The 15872-nt window shown below is 30.7% G+C and overlaps 1 protein-coding gene and 1 long non-coding RNA gene across 3 annotated transcripts; one reads left to right on the top strand and one right to left on the bottom strand.

Moving 5' to 3' along the window:
* Positions 1-215: 215 nt before the first annotated feature.
* On the bottom strand, positions 216-1252 carry LOC105781119 (uncharacterized). Its single transcript, XR_001129505.2, has 2 exons — positions 1036-1252; positions 216-710 (listed from the first exon to the last, which is right to left on the bottom strand). It is a non-coding gene; the product is annotated as an uncharacterized LOC105781119 (long non-coding RNA).
* Positions 1253-11928: 10676 nt separating this feature from the next.
* On the top strand, positions 11929-15515 carry LOC105783747 (rhodanese-like domain-containing protein 6). Of its 2 annotated transcripts, none has more exons than XM_052626979.1 (9): positions 11929-12217; positions 12320-12481; positions 12654-12771; positions 12892-13090; positions 13365-13446; positions 13627-13709; positions 13874-14006; positions 14133-14298; positions 14668-15515. In XM_052626979.1, exons 1-9 carry the CDS (start codon positions 12068-12070, stop codon positions 15399-15401), a joined length of 1827 nt encoding a protein of 608 aa, XP_052482939.1. In that variant the 5' UTR covers positions 11929-12067; the 3' UTR covers positions 15402-15515. The 2 variants fall into 2 exon arrangements, with proteins under 2 accessions (XP_052482939.1, XP_012464833.1); XM_012609379.2 differs by having other exon boundaries at positions 11930-12217; positions 12654-12759.
* The last annotated feature ends 357 nt before the right edge of the window (positions 15516-15872 follow it).

Raw genomic sequence — 15872 nt, forward strand, 5'->3', positions numbered from 1 at the left:
TCACATCATCCATGTTCCCGTCCAATTAAAAGAAGACACATCATTTTTTTTCCCGCATCATATTTACATTTGAACTAAATTTCTAAATAAAAAATAATGTGTCTTTTTTAATTGAGCGGAACTATGAATAATATAATGAAAAGATACATAAAATAATTTCTTCCAAAATCACTCATACTTGTCATTCTATGGCGGTTTCCACAGGGGCCTCAAGCTTGAAAATTTTCTTGTTGAACAAAGAAGAGATTTCACCACTCAAGGTTACAGATTTTGGTTTATCACCCTGTTACAATCTAGGTACAAATATAGTAATCCCCGTTCATTAAAATTTTCGAGGTCAAATTTGTAAGAGCCCATTTTTGCCCGGGCCCATACCAGAAAAACAAACCCAAAATTACAATGGCCCGAATGGCCCAATAAGAATTAAAACCCGAGCCCTAGTATTAAAACCAAAATATAAAATAAAATAAATAAAATGTCCAGTTTTGTTACAATAGCAGGCTTAAATCCAAGTGGCCCAAACACTAGCCTAGCCCACTACACCCAGCCCAACAATCATACAGCCCAACACCCAAAAAGAATCAGAAACCCTAGCCTTTAGCAACAGCCCCCTCCCAGCACCGCAGCAGCCTCGCAACACATCGCCTTCGGTCCTCCCGTCGCACGTGCTAGCCTCCGTATCCGCCACGTCCACAGCTCCGTACCCGTACCTGCAAGAAGGATAAACAACCAGCAACGAAAGAAAACAAAAAAACAAAATAGCAAGGAAAGAAGAGATTTTGGGTTTTTTTTTTATTTATTTCTGATTTTCTTTTCGATTCGGTTATATAAGACCGATTCCAACACTGTAAACTTCTTCTATTTTTTACATACAGAATCAATACAAACAAAAAATCAAAATACAAAAAAAGGTGATTTCCTGGGTTTCTGATTTATTCCTTTTATTTTGCTATTCTTTTTACTCTTCTTTTTTTTCGCGTTCATCAATCGTTTGTAAAGAGGAGAAATAGAGAGAGAGAGGAGGGACGAACGTACCTGGTGGTCGATCTTTCGCTCCTTCCGTCGCGATCGGAAACGGGTGAGGAATTGGGACCTCCAGACGTTAGTCCGTCGAGCGGCGCGCAGAGGGGGTTTCTAGCTTAGGGTTTGCGGGTCTGCTGAGTGGCTTAGTGCCTTGTTTTTTATGCGTGATATAAAAACGGCGTCGTTTAGTGGCCTTTTGACCCGCGCGGTGACCCGACCCGAGGGAAGGATCCGCGCATTTCATCTCAATGGTTTATTTACGCAGTTGGACCCTCTACTCTTTTAATTATTTTAATTTATTTTTTTATCTTATTTGATTAATACCTTAAATTTCATTCATTTTTTTAATCTGGTCCTGTTGCAACGCTGCGTTTTGAGGGAAAGGATATTTACCCTTTTAGTCCTCAAGTTGTTCGCGCGTTCCTCTGTGGCCCTTAATGTTATTTTATTTTTATTTTTCTCTTTTAATTTTGGAATTAAACGCAATTTAGCCTGTTTTTGTTTAATTTAAATGTATTCAAATTTTATTTTAGTTTAATATTCATCATTTTTAAAATATATTTAACTTTACATCTAGCATTATTTTATGTATAAATTTAGTATATTTTAAATTTATTACCATATTATTTTAATATTATAACATATTATTGTTCTAAACATATCATTAACATTATTTTAAATTTATCATGTACAATCTTATGCATTCTTGTTGCAATTTCAATATAATTTATACATATTTTACATCTTTATTTTAGAATACATTTTAACTACACTTATATAGTTCTTTGCTTTAAGATTTATACAATAATATTCTTACTTAATATTTTTCTATACATGTATATATAATTTGTGTTAAATTATTTATATATATATATATATATATATACATAATATATTATCGATTTCATATTATTACATATCCTTCATATATTTTTATGTATAAATAACTTATTTATTTCAAACCCTATTTTATTATATGTTTTATTTATTTCAACTCTTTTATATATTATTATGTGTAATTTATTTATATTAAGTTTTCCACTCCATCTATTACTTATTTTAAAATGTGTATATCATTCTTTTCTATTTTGAATGTTTCAAGTTTGCAAATATATTATTCATTTTAATTCTTTATTCATATACGTATAACTTATTATTGACGATTTCAAATATTTTATTTTTTCTCATCGTTTTTGTTTTTGTTAGATGATTCCCTAATTACCTTTTAACTCATTTACCTTTCTAACATAATATTAATATTGGTTTAATGTGCGGTATGATTGCTTTTATGCTTATTGTATAACCTATTCGCATGAATTGATTCTTTGTGACTCATTAGTATTGATTTTAGTTTGTAAATTAGCTTTTCCCGATGTACAATGTTATTTCGTTATTCATTCAAAAGATTACAAGTGTCGAAGTTATTTCATTCAAAAACTTTCAAAAATACTCGAAGTTTGGAATCCTCGAGAGAATTGAGCCCTAACGTATTGGGTTCCAATTTTCCTCGTCGAATCTAAATAATCGAAATTTTTTCAAACATACAAATTTCAAATAAAAACTCATTTTCGGGAATTCGACATGTTGTGTCCTAACGCATTGGATATGACGTGTTATTTTCTCGAGACGAGGATTTTAAAAATAAAGGCAATGTTCGATATTTAGGAATTTTGTGAAATCGAACCCTAACTTACTGGGTTTTGATTTTTTTCATTTGACCCAAATAATCGGTTATCTTTCTCAAAATGCACAGGTTTTTAAAGTCAAGAGATAAATTTAATTTTGAGGATTTAAAATGTTGCACTCTAACTTACTGAGTGTGACGATTTATTTCTTTGAAATAAGTGAATCTCATCATTCAATTCATTTTACTCAAATTTTCTTTTCAAAGGATCGTATTTTAAAATCTTTTCAAAGTTTCGACACTAAGACATAAAATGATCAATTCGGTACCAATTTTGGGCATTACGAGGGTGCTAACCCTTCCTCGTGCGTAACCGACTCCCGAACCTATTTTCTCAAATCTCGCAGACCTAAAATTTATTTTAATGGTGAACTGGTCACACCTTAATAAAAGATCGATGGCGACTCCCATTTTCATTTTTAAGTCGATAACTATTTTTTTTTTGTTTTTCAAAAAATGGTTTCGACAAGATTAATTTTCAGTTTCTTTTTAACTCCGTGCCTTGTGATGTATTTAAGGACATTGTTGGTAGCCCATATAATTGCGGGTAATATTTATGAGTGAAAAAAATTTATGTGTAAAAATTTATTGATTTCTTATCAATTTAGTTGCTCGTGAAAGAGTTAATAGAAGGCTAAAAATGTTTTTTTAATAAAAATATATTTTTTGAAATATTTAGAATTAGAACTAAATTGACAAAATTTGTAAATGTTGAGGGCTAAATTTATTAAAATTTTTAAAATTTGAACTAAAATAACAAATTTTATCAATATTGAAAGCTAAATTTGTTAAATTTTTATATTTAAGATCAAATTTATAAAATTTATAAATATTAGAGGACTAATTTTTTTATTAGACTAAGAGCTTGTTTGGTTTGGTGTATTGGCTAAGCCAATACACCCCTAATCGGTGGGCCCCACGTAATACCTATCTAAGACGCCGTTTGGTTGAGCGTATTGCTAATACGCGTGTATCCCCTTACTTCCCTAATCGGTGAAAAGCACCGATTTCTATTCCCCCCTTCTGCCCAGATTAGACGACGCTACCCTAAACCCTCCCTCTTTTACCCCTAATCGATCCCCTCTATTTCTCTTCCGTTTCCCACCTTCATCCGAATTGCTTCCTTGTTTCATTGCTTTTTCCCAGTATTATTTTCTTGCCTTTTCTGCCGATTTGCTCCCCCGATTATTTTCTTTTCTATTTCGGCCGATTTGCTCACAGTTTCTGCCGATTTGCGTCATTGGTTAGTCTATGTTTCCCGATAGATTAATATCCTTTTCTATTGTAGATGAAAACCAATACTTTCGAGGTAAATATGATCTATTGTTTTTATCTAATCGGTTTCCCCTTTTGCTTTTTCGAGTTCTTCTTCATTGTGCCCGATTTGCTAATAGGTTAGTTTTAGCCAATTTTATTCATTTGTATTGCATGTGCGATTGAAATGTGTTTTCTGTTGTTGGTTAGGCTTAAGAAATGCATGCCGTTCGAAGTTGTTCTCTCTTCTCTGCTAATCTTCGATTTCTGTTTGTTCTGTTGTAATTTTCGAGTCCTTTTTTGATCTCCAAAACCGAATGAGATTTCTTCCAATGTTTGTTTGTTTAAGTGCACGGCGAGTAGCAAAAATAGGTAAGATCATTGAGTTCTTTTGGTCATCTGAAAGTAGCAAAAATAGGTAAGATTTCTGCAGTTTGAGTTCTTTTGTTTGTTTGTTCTGTTGTAATTTGGTCCTCTAAAAGTAGCAAAAATAGGTAAGATGAAAATGTTAGATGATAACGAATGTTCAAAACAATTTATAATGTTAAGAATATTGAATTTCATCTTTGAGTGCGAGATCATAGAAACTAGAAGCTGTTAGATGCAATTTGTGTAGTCTGGCTTTGGATATATGTGTGAAGATACTGATACTGGTACTTCAATGTCTTTCATGTATTCCATTTTTTCTAAATAGTTAATTAGGATGAACAGAAATATGATTTTTTTAAGATATTAAACATTTTGGAATTTGAGGTTCTTGTTATTGATTGAATAGGATGTTTGATATGAGTAATAATTTCTATTTTCTTTTGTGTTTTAATCTATGAATTTGGGCAAGATATGAATTTGAGTTATATGTATATAACTAATTTGTTGTAAATTAAGAATAAAATTTGATATTTTAGGACTTTGATAAGCGAGAAAAGCAATGATGAGTTGGATTTTCCAATCGGTGTAATATGATTTTTTCTTCTAACCAAGCTATCTATATGTTTAGGTTTAATTGTAGGTCCAAAGTTCGAATTCTATAGTCAAACTTATAATGTTTCATCGAACTTTTAAAAGCAATAATATTATTGCAAAATTCCTACAACTACCTTTTATCAACTTATTACAGATCATTAAGTTCTATTGTTGGTTTTGAACTTATCAAAGTACATTGTGTTTGGATCATTTATTAAACATAATTATGTATTTTACGCTAGTAATATCACAAGATAGATAATATCGAGATAGAACAGTTTTAACCTCGAGGTGGGTTAGCTTTGATACACATGGTCAGTTACATAGATATCAAATTTATTATGATTTCAATCTTGTAGGTAAGTTAAAGTACTTGTACATTATAAATTCATGTTTGAAGAGGTTATAGGCGATAAAGATTTTGTTGGTTTGTTCTGGACATTGTTTTGATAGTCTGCTGGAAAATGTTATTTTAGTTTGTTAGTGAGTAGAAGATGAAACTGTTGTGGAAGATGAAATGTTATTTTAGTCTGCTGGACCTTGTTCTTGATTTGTTAGTCAATAGAATTTGTTATTTTAGTTCTTTTGGACCTTGTCTGCTGGAAAATTTTGATTTGTTCTTGATTGGGACGAGTATAGGATTTGAAGAGCATGTGTTTTGAACATAGGCCATGATAATACAAAGGAAAAAGTCAGCCATTAAAATAAGCAAGTAATTACTTTCAGGTTCAATTAGCATTCAAAATAAGCTTTCCTCATTTGCTTTCAAAAAATCTTGATATAATATTGCTAAAACTTGTAAAAGCAAGTAATTAATTTCATTAAAATACCTTTCCTTTTAATTACTTTTCATGCCCTTCATGATGTTTTAGGGTGAAAGTTTGTAATCTATTTACCAAAGCTAAATTATAATTATATCTTTCTTTATATGACATTTCACCGACCAAAGTAAGCTAATTTAATGTGATTAATTGCTCTCTTTTATTATGGTTTACGTCACTATCTCTCAAACCATATTCATTTCGTTTACTTTCGTCTCTAATTTTTTTACATTGGTATTTAAATTATTTATCGATTACTATTTTTAGTCAAATAATTTAACGAGTTTAAAAATAAATACTCCATCCGATTATTATTTTTATTCATATTTAACAATCTTATTTGCTTATCTAGTTTATGACTTGTATAATATTTGTCATGAGAGCAATTTTAAGTTAAAATTGTCACTTAATCCAATTTAACAAAGTAAAAGGATTAAATTTTAAAATTATAAATAAATAAATTAAATTTTAAATGTGTAAAAATATAGAGACGAAAGAATAATTAAACCAAAAATGGGGCTTGTGACCTAATCTATCAAAAAAAATTCTTCATGCGGCAAAGGTTGTTATTATTTAAAATAGTACATGTAATTTATTATAAATTCGATGTTTAATTAAATTATAAATATTATGATACTAATAATGAGAACATTATTAATAACATAAATATAATTGTAATTATTATAATTTTTATCTTTAATATTAATAATTTGAAATTAATAATAAACATGAAACATGTTTGTTAAGTATTAATGTTGATATAATTTTATGTGGAGAGAATTATATTTTTATATTAATTAATAAAATTATCATATATATTTAAAATATACGTAAAATTAAAAGATTATACATACACCAACAATGTTTTTAGGGTAAATAACATTAAACCAACAATTATACATACACCAACAATGTTTTTAGGGTAAATAACATTAAACCAACAAGTAATTTTAGGTCAATTATACATACACCAACAATTAATTTTAGGTCAATTATACATGCTTTATAATTTCTTTATTGTTTGGGTGATTCATAAAGAAATGAAATTAAAGTTGCAACGATATCATTTAGTATCAACTATTTTGCTTCGTGTGTTCTAAATTTGTATTGTTTATTTTATTTGATAATGTGTAATTGCAACTTCAATTCATTGATAGTGTGTTATAATTTTAATATGTTGCGATAATGGCTCAAATCGCCTTTAATTGCACAAAGTGTGAGGCGTAAAAGAATTGGTCTTGCTTTGACATTATGGTTGGAAATCGTAGAATTGCGATTTGGATCTTGTTTAGAATGGGTGTGACCTTAGCCTCTGAGACTTATCAACCAAGGATTAGGTCCTATACCTTAGATTTTTATGCAAAAGCAGGATTATGTGAAGAGGCTTGTATATGCTAGTGACGAGACTTGTATTGAACAAGTTAGGATGAATAGAAGCGCCTTTTGTAAACTATGTGAGATGTTAGAATCGATAGGGGATTGAAGTCGTCAAGGTTCATGCTTGTTGATGAGCAAGTAGCAATGTTTTTACATATCATCTCCCATCACCGAAAAATCGAGTTATCAAGCATCACTTTAGAAGGTTCGGAAAGCGTAAGCGAGCATTTCATAGTGTTTTAGATCTTGTCATACGCTTACAAGATGTCTTATTTAAAAGCGGAGCCAATTACGTGACTCTTCGACACAAGGTGGAAATGGTTTAAGGTAGTAGGCTGAGTTTTATATATAGCTTGTACAACATTTAGTTGACTTAGATTTAAATTAGTATTCTAACACAAGGTTTTATATCATGTGATATAGAATTGCTTAGGTGCTCTTGATGGAACCCACATAAAGATTAGGGTGCCAACAAGTGATAAACCTAGATATCGAACCGAAAAGGTGACATAGCAACAAATATGCTAGGTGTTTGTACACGAGATGCAATTTGTTTATGTTCTTCTGGTTGGGAAGGTTCGATTCTTCGATGGACGGGTGCTCCGAGATGCCATCGATAGAAGACATGGACTAAAAGTTCCTCATGGTACAGTGTATACTTAGAGGAATTTGAATTATTCATTAAGATCAAACTTTGTTTCTTGAATTAATCATTTTTAGCCTATTTATTTTATAGGTTGTTATTATCTAGTTGATCTTGGATACACAAATTGTGAGGATTTCTTGCACCATTTAGAGGACAATGATATCATCCTGAATGAGTGGCGTCGGGGTTATCGACCAAGTTCTCGCAAGAGTTTTTAATATGAAACATGCCTCAGACGTAATGTCATTGAAATATGCTTTGGCTTATTAAAACTTAGATGGGGAATACTTAGGAGTCCATCGTTTTATCCTGTAAGGGTGCACAATAGAATTATTATTGCATGTTGTTTGCTCCATAAATTTATTCGAACCCATATGAGTATTGATCCCATTGAAGCGGAGATGGGAGAAGGATTACCTACTAATGTGGTGGATGACGATGAACCGAATATCACAAATATTCATCCATCGGATGCTTGGGCAACTTGGAGGATGGAACTAGCCAACCAAATGTTCGATGAATGGCAAGCATCTAGAAATTAGTTAGGTTTAGGGACAAATTCAGTTTGAATTGATTTGTTGATGTTATTTTATGTATCTACTTTGTGAAACTTTGGTGGTCTTTATGAAACTTTATGAAACTTTGTTGAATTATAATGTAATTATCTTTTCATTAAGCATGTGTTATAAATTTAAATTTAGTATTGAACTACAGATATAATATTATAAACTGTTCACCCAACAATTAAATGATATTCAAAATAGTAAATAATGTTAATTTGTTTTTTTTTTAAGAACAATATGTCGGTGTTCCACCAACGGTGCTTCTTCTCAAGCTTCTCGAGGAAGCAAAAGAAAATGGGTTCGAGAGGAGGATGCACCTTAGTTTCTTGCATGGTGGATTTGCACAATGTAGGAACATTTAATCGTCTAGGGTTCAAAGCGGTTATTTGAACGAGCTAGAGAAAATGCTAGAAAAGGCTTTACCAAGAGCAATGTTGAAGGCGAAACCAAATATTGAATCTCGGATTAGGTGCCTAAAAGGAATGGTCGATCGTCACGACATGCTTAATGGCCAAAACAACGATGGTTTTGGTTGGGACGAGCATAAATGACTTCGTTGTTCTTTGAAGATGCGATTTGGGAATCCTATGTAAAGGTAAAATGTATTTCAAGTATTTATTTGTTTTTTACAAAACTTATAACTAATATGATTTCCTCATTTTTTAGAGTCACAAAGAAGCCTCTCGATTCGGACATCGTTCTTTCCTTACTACAACCAACTTCTTGTGATATACGCAAGAGATCGGACGATCGGAAAGACGCTCAAACAATTCTTGATGTTCTTGAAGAAATACATCTTGAGGATGAGCGTACTACTGAGATATGAATGAGAGAAACACATTCTATGATGAAGCTAACGTCTCTTTAGACGTCATGGATGTTTCGATACAGATCCGCGAGGAGATAGAGACCAAGGGGTTCCTCATCTTCAAACAAGAGAAAGAAGAAATCGATGCTCGTGATAATATGTATTCTTCATTTGAGGAGGCGCCACTTTGTTGGGGAAAAATCCAGCCGTTGGCGATCAAATCGATGGGACTATGGCCTCCAGGGTGGTAGTTCGGTGAAGTCGGAGGAAAAGATGGAAGAGAAAGCTTCAAATTTATATTCACCTTATGGTCAATTGAAGGTTTAAGCGACGATCGGTATGATGCTTTGAGTAAAATTCTCGATCATCCAACTCAAATGATCGTTTTCTTTAGTTTACCTTCTATTGCCCGATTTGAATGGGTCAGAAGATTTCTTTCTCACCATTAAATATCAATGTTCAAACTTTTTGATGTTGTAAAACTATATAACATATGGATTATGATGTACAATTTCATTTTCATCTAACCTTTTCTTAATATAAGTTAATTATGTTTATGCGAATATAATTCTCAAGTTATATATTGATTTTAGTAAATTCATATAAGAACATTTTATTATTAAGAATTTTATGAAATTATATATCATTGTTAAATTATATTTAATATTAATTATTTTAAATTGTATAAATTCATATAAGAAAATTTATTATCAAGAATTTTATGAAATTTAATATTAATTATTAAATTATATGTAATAATTATTATTTTAAATTATCTGATTCATAAAATATAATTTATTAGTTATAATTATTTTAAATTTTATTAAATCATATATTTTAAATAAAATATATTTAATATTAATTATTTCAAATTTTCATTTATAGTATCATATATTATGATTTGAGTAAATTCATATAAGAATATTAATTATTAAGAATTTTATTAAATTATATATTTTAATTATAATATATTTAATAATAATTATGTTAATTTATATTTTACAGTATCATATATTATGATTTGAGTAAATTCATATAAGAATATTAATTATTAAGAATTTTATTAAATTATATATTTTAATTATAATATATTTAATAATAATTATGTTTAAATATGATTAAATTATTTATTATTGATATTAATAATTAATTACCAAAACAAATTTCGCTAATTATTAAGAATTTTATGAAATTATATATTTTAATTAAAATGGGTTTAATAATAATTATGTTTAAATATGATTAAAATATTTATTATTGATAATAATAACCTTATTAAAATTTAAATAACAATAACAATAATCATTTACCAAAACAAATTTATGCTAAGGATATTCTAGTCATTTTAGTTTTTTCCATTATGCTATTACACCTCTATTCCATTCAACCAAACACAAGATTACTATTACGCCTCTATTCCATTACATTCAACCAAACAGTTGATTTGCTATTACACCTCTAATCCAATACACCTCTAATCCAATACACCTCTAATCCAATACAGCGAACCAAACGCACTATAATAAAAGAAGTCTCATGTTAGCTTTTTGTTTCCTTACTAGTTTAACACAACTAACATAAGGGTGACTTACGGAAAATGTTTGTACGCGGAAAATGACTTACGAAAAATATTTTTTGCATTTCCCTATATTTATTTCATAGAAAATAGCTTGGTTAACGGAAAATGACTTACAAGTCAACATAAAATAAGCCATTTTTTCTGTTAAATGACTTGCCCTCTTAAAAAACGAAAGTCGTTTTTTGAAAAAAAGCTTCTTTATGGATAATTTTATTTTTATACGAAAATTAACTCAAGTTAAGCTTAATATTATTATATTAATAATAAATTTTTATTTTTATTTTTATTTTTTAAATTAATAATATAAAATATAAAATATTATAATTTTAATATTATTAAACATACATATTTAATTATCTATATCTAACCATATAATAAACTATTAATATAATTTATTATTTTAACAAATTATTTAATATTTCAATTTTATTTTAATAATAAATTTTAAAAATAATAATTTTAAATTATATTCTTTATATTATTGAAAGATATTTGATATTAATATTTTAATAATAAATATATTAATAATAAATGTTCTGTAGTATAGAGGTTAAAATATGCCATAAATCTATATACTCTTCACAAATTAGGAATTTAGTCCCCTACTTTCATATTTAAAAATCAAGTCCAATTGTTAACATTGTTCAATTTTTTCGTCAATTTTGTCGATGCCACATTTTAAACAAAAAAAATACTCACTTGGTAGTCATGTAATTAAAAATGACGTTATAATTAAACTAAATTTAATAAAATATATTTAATAGTGCTAATGACTAAACTTGAATTTTGATATCTAAAATATATGAAGTAAATTTTAAATTTACGAAAATACGAAAACTTATGACATATTCTAGTTTAATAATTGAGTAATATATTATATTTATTTTGATGTATTTATTTATAAATAAATCATTGCAATATATGAAAATATATATAAAATAAAATTAATATATATAAAATAAATTCTATTAAACAATGAAATATATAAAAATATTTCAAATGTGTATTTATTTAATTGAAAACAATTTTAAAATCTTTTTAAGATATAATAAGAAATATTTTAAATAAATCATCTAAACAAAAAAAATATATTAATTTTTATTTTCCAAAAATTATATTTTTCGAAAATATTTAAATTTAAAAAATTTAATAATAAATTTAAAAGTTGGTGATCAAAATAAAAGGATCACGACCATTTTTGCAGTTCACCCAAAAAAAAAAGTAAATGCTGAGAATAAAAAAGCGCACAACAGTGCGTAGGCAAAGGTTAAGGGCGGGGTCTTTTGGATTTAGGATTTAGGGCTCGAAGTCCAAACGGAAACTCCCACGTTACTCTGAAACTGAAGGCAATGTCAAAGGATGAATATGGAGTGCTTCTGTATTACAAATTCGCCTTCATCACTGATCTCAATTCTCTCTTCTCCTTCTACCACTCCAACTGCAACTCTCTGGGTCTTCTCGGCCGAGTCCGCCTCTCTCCTAATGGCGTCAATGTCACCGTAACCTCTGCCTGCCCATTTCCAACCTTTTTTTCTCTACACTTGCATTCCTTCTACTCTAAGGATGATTCGGTCTTTTTTCTTCTTCTTCTTAATAAGCAGGTTGGTGGTTTGCTGTCGGCATTGGAAAAACACATAGAAGCCGTGAAGTCCAATAGTTTGTTCCAAGGAACTGACTTCAAGCTTGCTTCTTCGCATCATCCTTTGAACGACAAGGTTGCTGTTGAGTGTGGCTTTACATCTCTTTCCATTCGTGTTGTCAAGGTTTGTTCAACCTTTCAGGACCTGTTTTATTATCATTTTCAGCTGCTAAACTTGTATTGTAACTTTTGTCCTTCACTTGCTTCTATAGATTTGTACTGTTACCATCCCAAACTTGCACGTTCTATGTTGATTTTTCCTGCGAGTGTAATATTTTTGTTGTATCTGTTCTTAGGAATTGGTTACTTTTAGTTCTTATCCCCTTTTAAATCCACCGGAGGTTTCTAATGCTGGGAGGCATCTCTCTGCTGCCGAGTTCCATTCTGTTCTTCAAAGTGCTCGTATGGACTTTGGTCTATCCCTTCTAATGGCTTATTAGTTACATTTTTCTACTTATCATATATGTTTCATGTTGGCTAATGGTTGTAATTTCTAATTATGTGTTTATTGATGGTAATTTTTGTGCTTCTCAGGGCAACTTATGAAGAATGGAAGTCCTACCGATGATAAGCAGCTGGTTCTATTGGATGCAAGAAATTTATATGAGACGAGAATAGGCAAGTTTCATGCTCCAAGTGTGGAAACACTAGATCCAGGTATCAGGCAGTACAGTGATCTGCCCTCTTGGATAGATGATAATTCAGAACTGTTGCGAGGAAAACATGTCCTCATGTTAGTATTCTAAATCCTGATAATGTTCTGTCGATGTTTATTCCAGTTCTTTCACACCTGTAAATCATTGTCTCTGAATTCATATTTTATCAAGCAACTCTTCACTTGCAATTTTATATCCCTTTATTGTTAAATGATATTCTTTTTGGTTGAAGGTGTGGTTACAGAATGTTGCAACTATTCACCCTCTCTGAATGATAGAAACTGATCTTCTGCTAAATATGTTCATCTTCTACCATTTTGAGTATCCTGTGTTAACAGATTTCTGTTACAGGTATTGCACTGGAGGAATCCGTTGTGAGATGGCATCAGCTTATATTAGGTCAAAAGGTGCTGGGTTTGAGAATGTCTTTCAGGTCAGCTTCTGAAACCAAATAGAAAATCATGTCACCAGCTTCAGTTTCTTGTTTATCTATGGAATAATTTATAAGTTTGATGTGTATTTATTCTGATAATATCACCCAAAGCAAGTAAGCTCAACCCTTCATATGATGAGGGCAACTGTGATAGTCTTGGCTGTATTGGCTTTATTGCAGTTATATGGGGGAATACAACGCTATTTGGAACAATTTCCTGATGGTGGCTTCTTCAGAGGAAAGAACTTTGTTTTCGATCACCGGTATGGTTTCGTAGTTTGTCAACATGTTATGTTAAAACTTTATTGATATCGTATTTGTTGATCACTTTAGGATGGTAATAGAAATTGCATACTAGCATAATAGTTCAATTCATGAATTGTGAAAGCTGATGTTTTTTCCTTATATCTCTTTGTATTGCTGGTAGGATTTCAGTTGGGAGTTCAGATACTAGTATTATGGGTGTCTGCCTCATTTGTGGCTCTTCTTACGACAATTATTCTTCACGCTGCCGCTGCACTCACTGCAGAATACTTGTCTTGGTCTGTGATAGTTGTCAGGTATGTTCTACAATTATCTCTTGAGCCATCTTTTTTAACAAGATTCTGTTTATGCTTCTTCTGGTACACCTTTTATTTTTTATATTCATCATTGGTGTTTCTGAACTTTGCCAATTTGGGTGGCAGATAAAGAGTGATGCATATGTTTGTGAGTTGTGCCAGAAACATCGTATGGATTTTGGATCCATTCCATCTGTGGAAGATGGTGAGCTTGCAACAGTATTGGACAAAAATGATCTGAAAACTGTCTGTTCAGATTCCAAAATCTCATCTCAGCTGCCTTCAAGAAATGGTAAGGTCTGTAATCTCTTATATAAGAGTAAGTCTTAGGTTAAGCAAGAAATGTTAAGTAATTAACTGATTAATTTAATTGGTGTTGGGGATACTCTACACTGTTTTTCTATTATTGTTAATCTCGTCTATGATATGCCACTTTTAGCATCTATTTACAAAAGCATACATATTGTTTATTGCAAATAGATTTGCAACTTATGTGTAAAGCTCATTTGCTAGGGGATTTATCTTGAAACCTGCATTTTTAATACTGAATACTAGATTACCTTGATATCCTAAGTGGTTTAAAGTTGAGTGTAAGAATTGATCTGGATTTTGTTTTTTCTGGTCCTAAAATTGTTATAACTTCTATTCTGAGGCAATGCAGCTCCAAGGAAATTAAGAATTTTATGCTTGCATGGTTTTCGGCAAAATGCCTCCAGTTTTAAAGGAAGAAGCGCATCACTAGCCAAGAAACTTAAAAGCATTGCTGAACTTGTTTTTATTGATGCACCCCATGAGTTGCCATTCATTTACCAGTCTTGTACAGAAGCAAAAAATAGTTGTGCTCCACCTTCTGGACAACATGCTCCTCCACCTGAGAACTGCAAAAGGAAGTATGCATGGTTGGTTGCATCTGATTTTGGTGGGAAGGTTGAAGCTGATTGGAAAATAGCAAATCAGCCATTCGACCCTCTTCAGTACCAGGGACAAACTGATGGCTTTGATGTATCACTAGCCTATTTGAAAAAAATGTTCTCCGAGCAAGGACCCTTTGATGGGATTTTGGGATTTTCACAAGGAGCAGCAATGGCTGCTTTACTTTGTGCACAAGGAGATAAGCTAAAGGGTGAAATTGATCTCAGATTTGTGATATTGTGCTCTGGATTTGCTCTCCCATTGGCAGATTTCGGGCAAAAGCCCATTAATTGCCCATCACTTCATATATTTGGTAGTGATCCCGGCAAGGACAGACAGATAACAAGCCATACCAGCAGATACCTGGCATCAAGATTTGAAGATGGTTGCTCTGTTATTATTGAACATGAATTTGGTCACATCATTCCAACTCGGTCTCCATACATGGACAATATAAAGGACTTTCTTCGACGTTTTCTCTGATGTATTAGATATGTATTTGACTAGTTTTTTTTATTCTTCATTTCTCCGTTTAGAAATGAGGTCTGACACTGGAACTGAAGAGATTTAGTCTTTCAAAATGAGCTAATTTTCCCATGTGCATGCTAATCAGCTAGTTAATTTTTTTATGTCAGAAACTTTAGCCATTCTTAATGATGTAATAGTCCATTGTTATGGATTAATACATGGTTGCTGGAATCAAAACTGCACCCATGGGAATCGTTGGGTTGAATCGGTTTGAGCAAAGCACTTGGAACTAGTTTAACTGAGACAAAAATCCAATTGAATTGGTTTTATAATTTAAAAAATTTATGAATTTATAATAATTTATTTAATTAAAATTAGAGTTGATTGTAACATTACTCTATTGCATGTGGACCGATATTATTTGGGTCGATCAATATCTGGTTAAAAAATTAATTAATCAATCAATTGAACAAATTTTTTTAAAAA

Source organism: Gossypium raimondii, chromosome 13, assembly GCF_025698545.1.
Source record: "Gossypium raimondii isolate GPD5lz chromosome 13, ASM2569854v1, whole genome shotgun sequence".
Classification (NCBI taxonomy): Eukaryota; Viridiplantae; Streptophyta; class Magnoliopsida; order Malvales; family Malvaceae; genus Gossypium; species Gossypium raimondii.

Bases quoted from the DNA above. Each gene is read 5' to 3' on its own strand.
- LOC105783747 (XM_052626979.1), top strand. From the start codon at position 12,068: ATGTCAAAGGATGAATATGGAGTGCTTCTGTATTACAAATTCGCCTTC. The intron at 12,482-12,653 runs GTTTGTTCAACC...ATCTGTTCTTAG, and splicing joins TTTCCATTCGTGTTGTCAAG to GAATTGGTTACTTTTAGTTC. The intron at 14,007-14,132 runs GTATGTTCTACA...TTTGGGTGGCAG, and splicing joins TGGTCTGTGATAGTTGTCAG to ATAAAGAGTGATGCATATGT.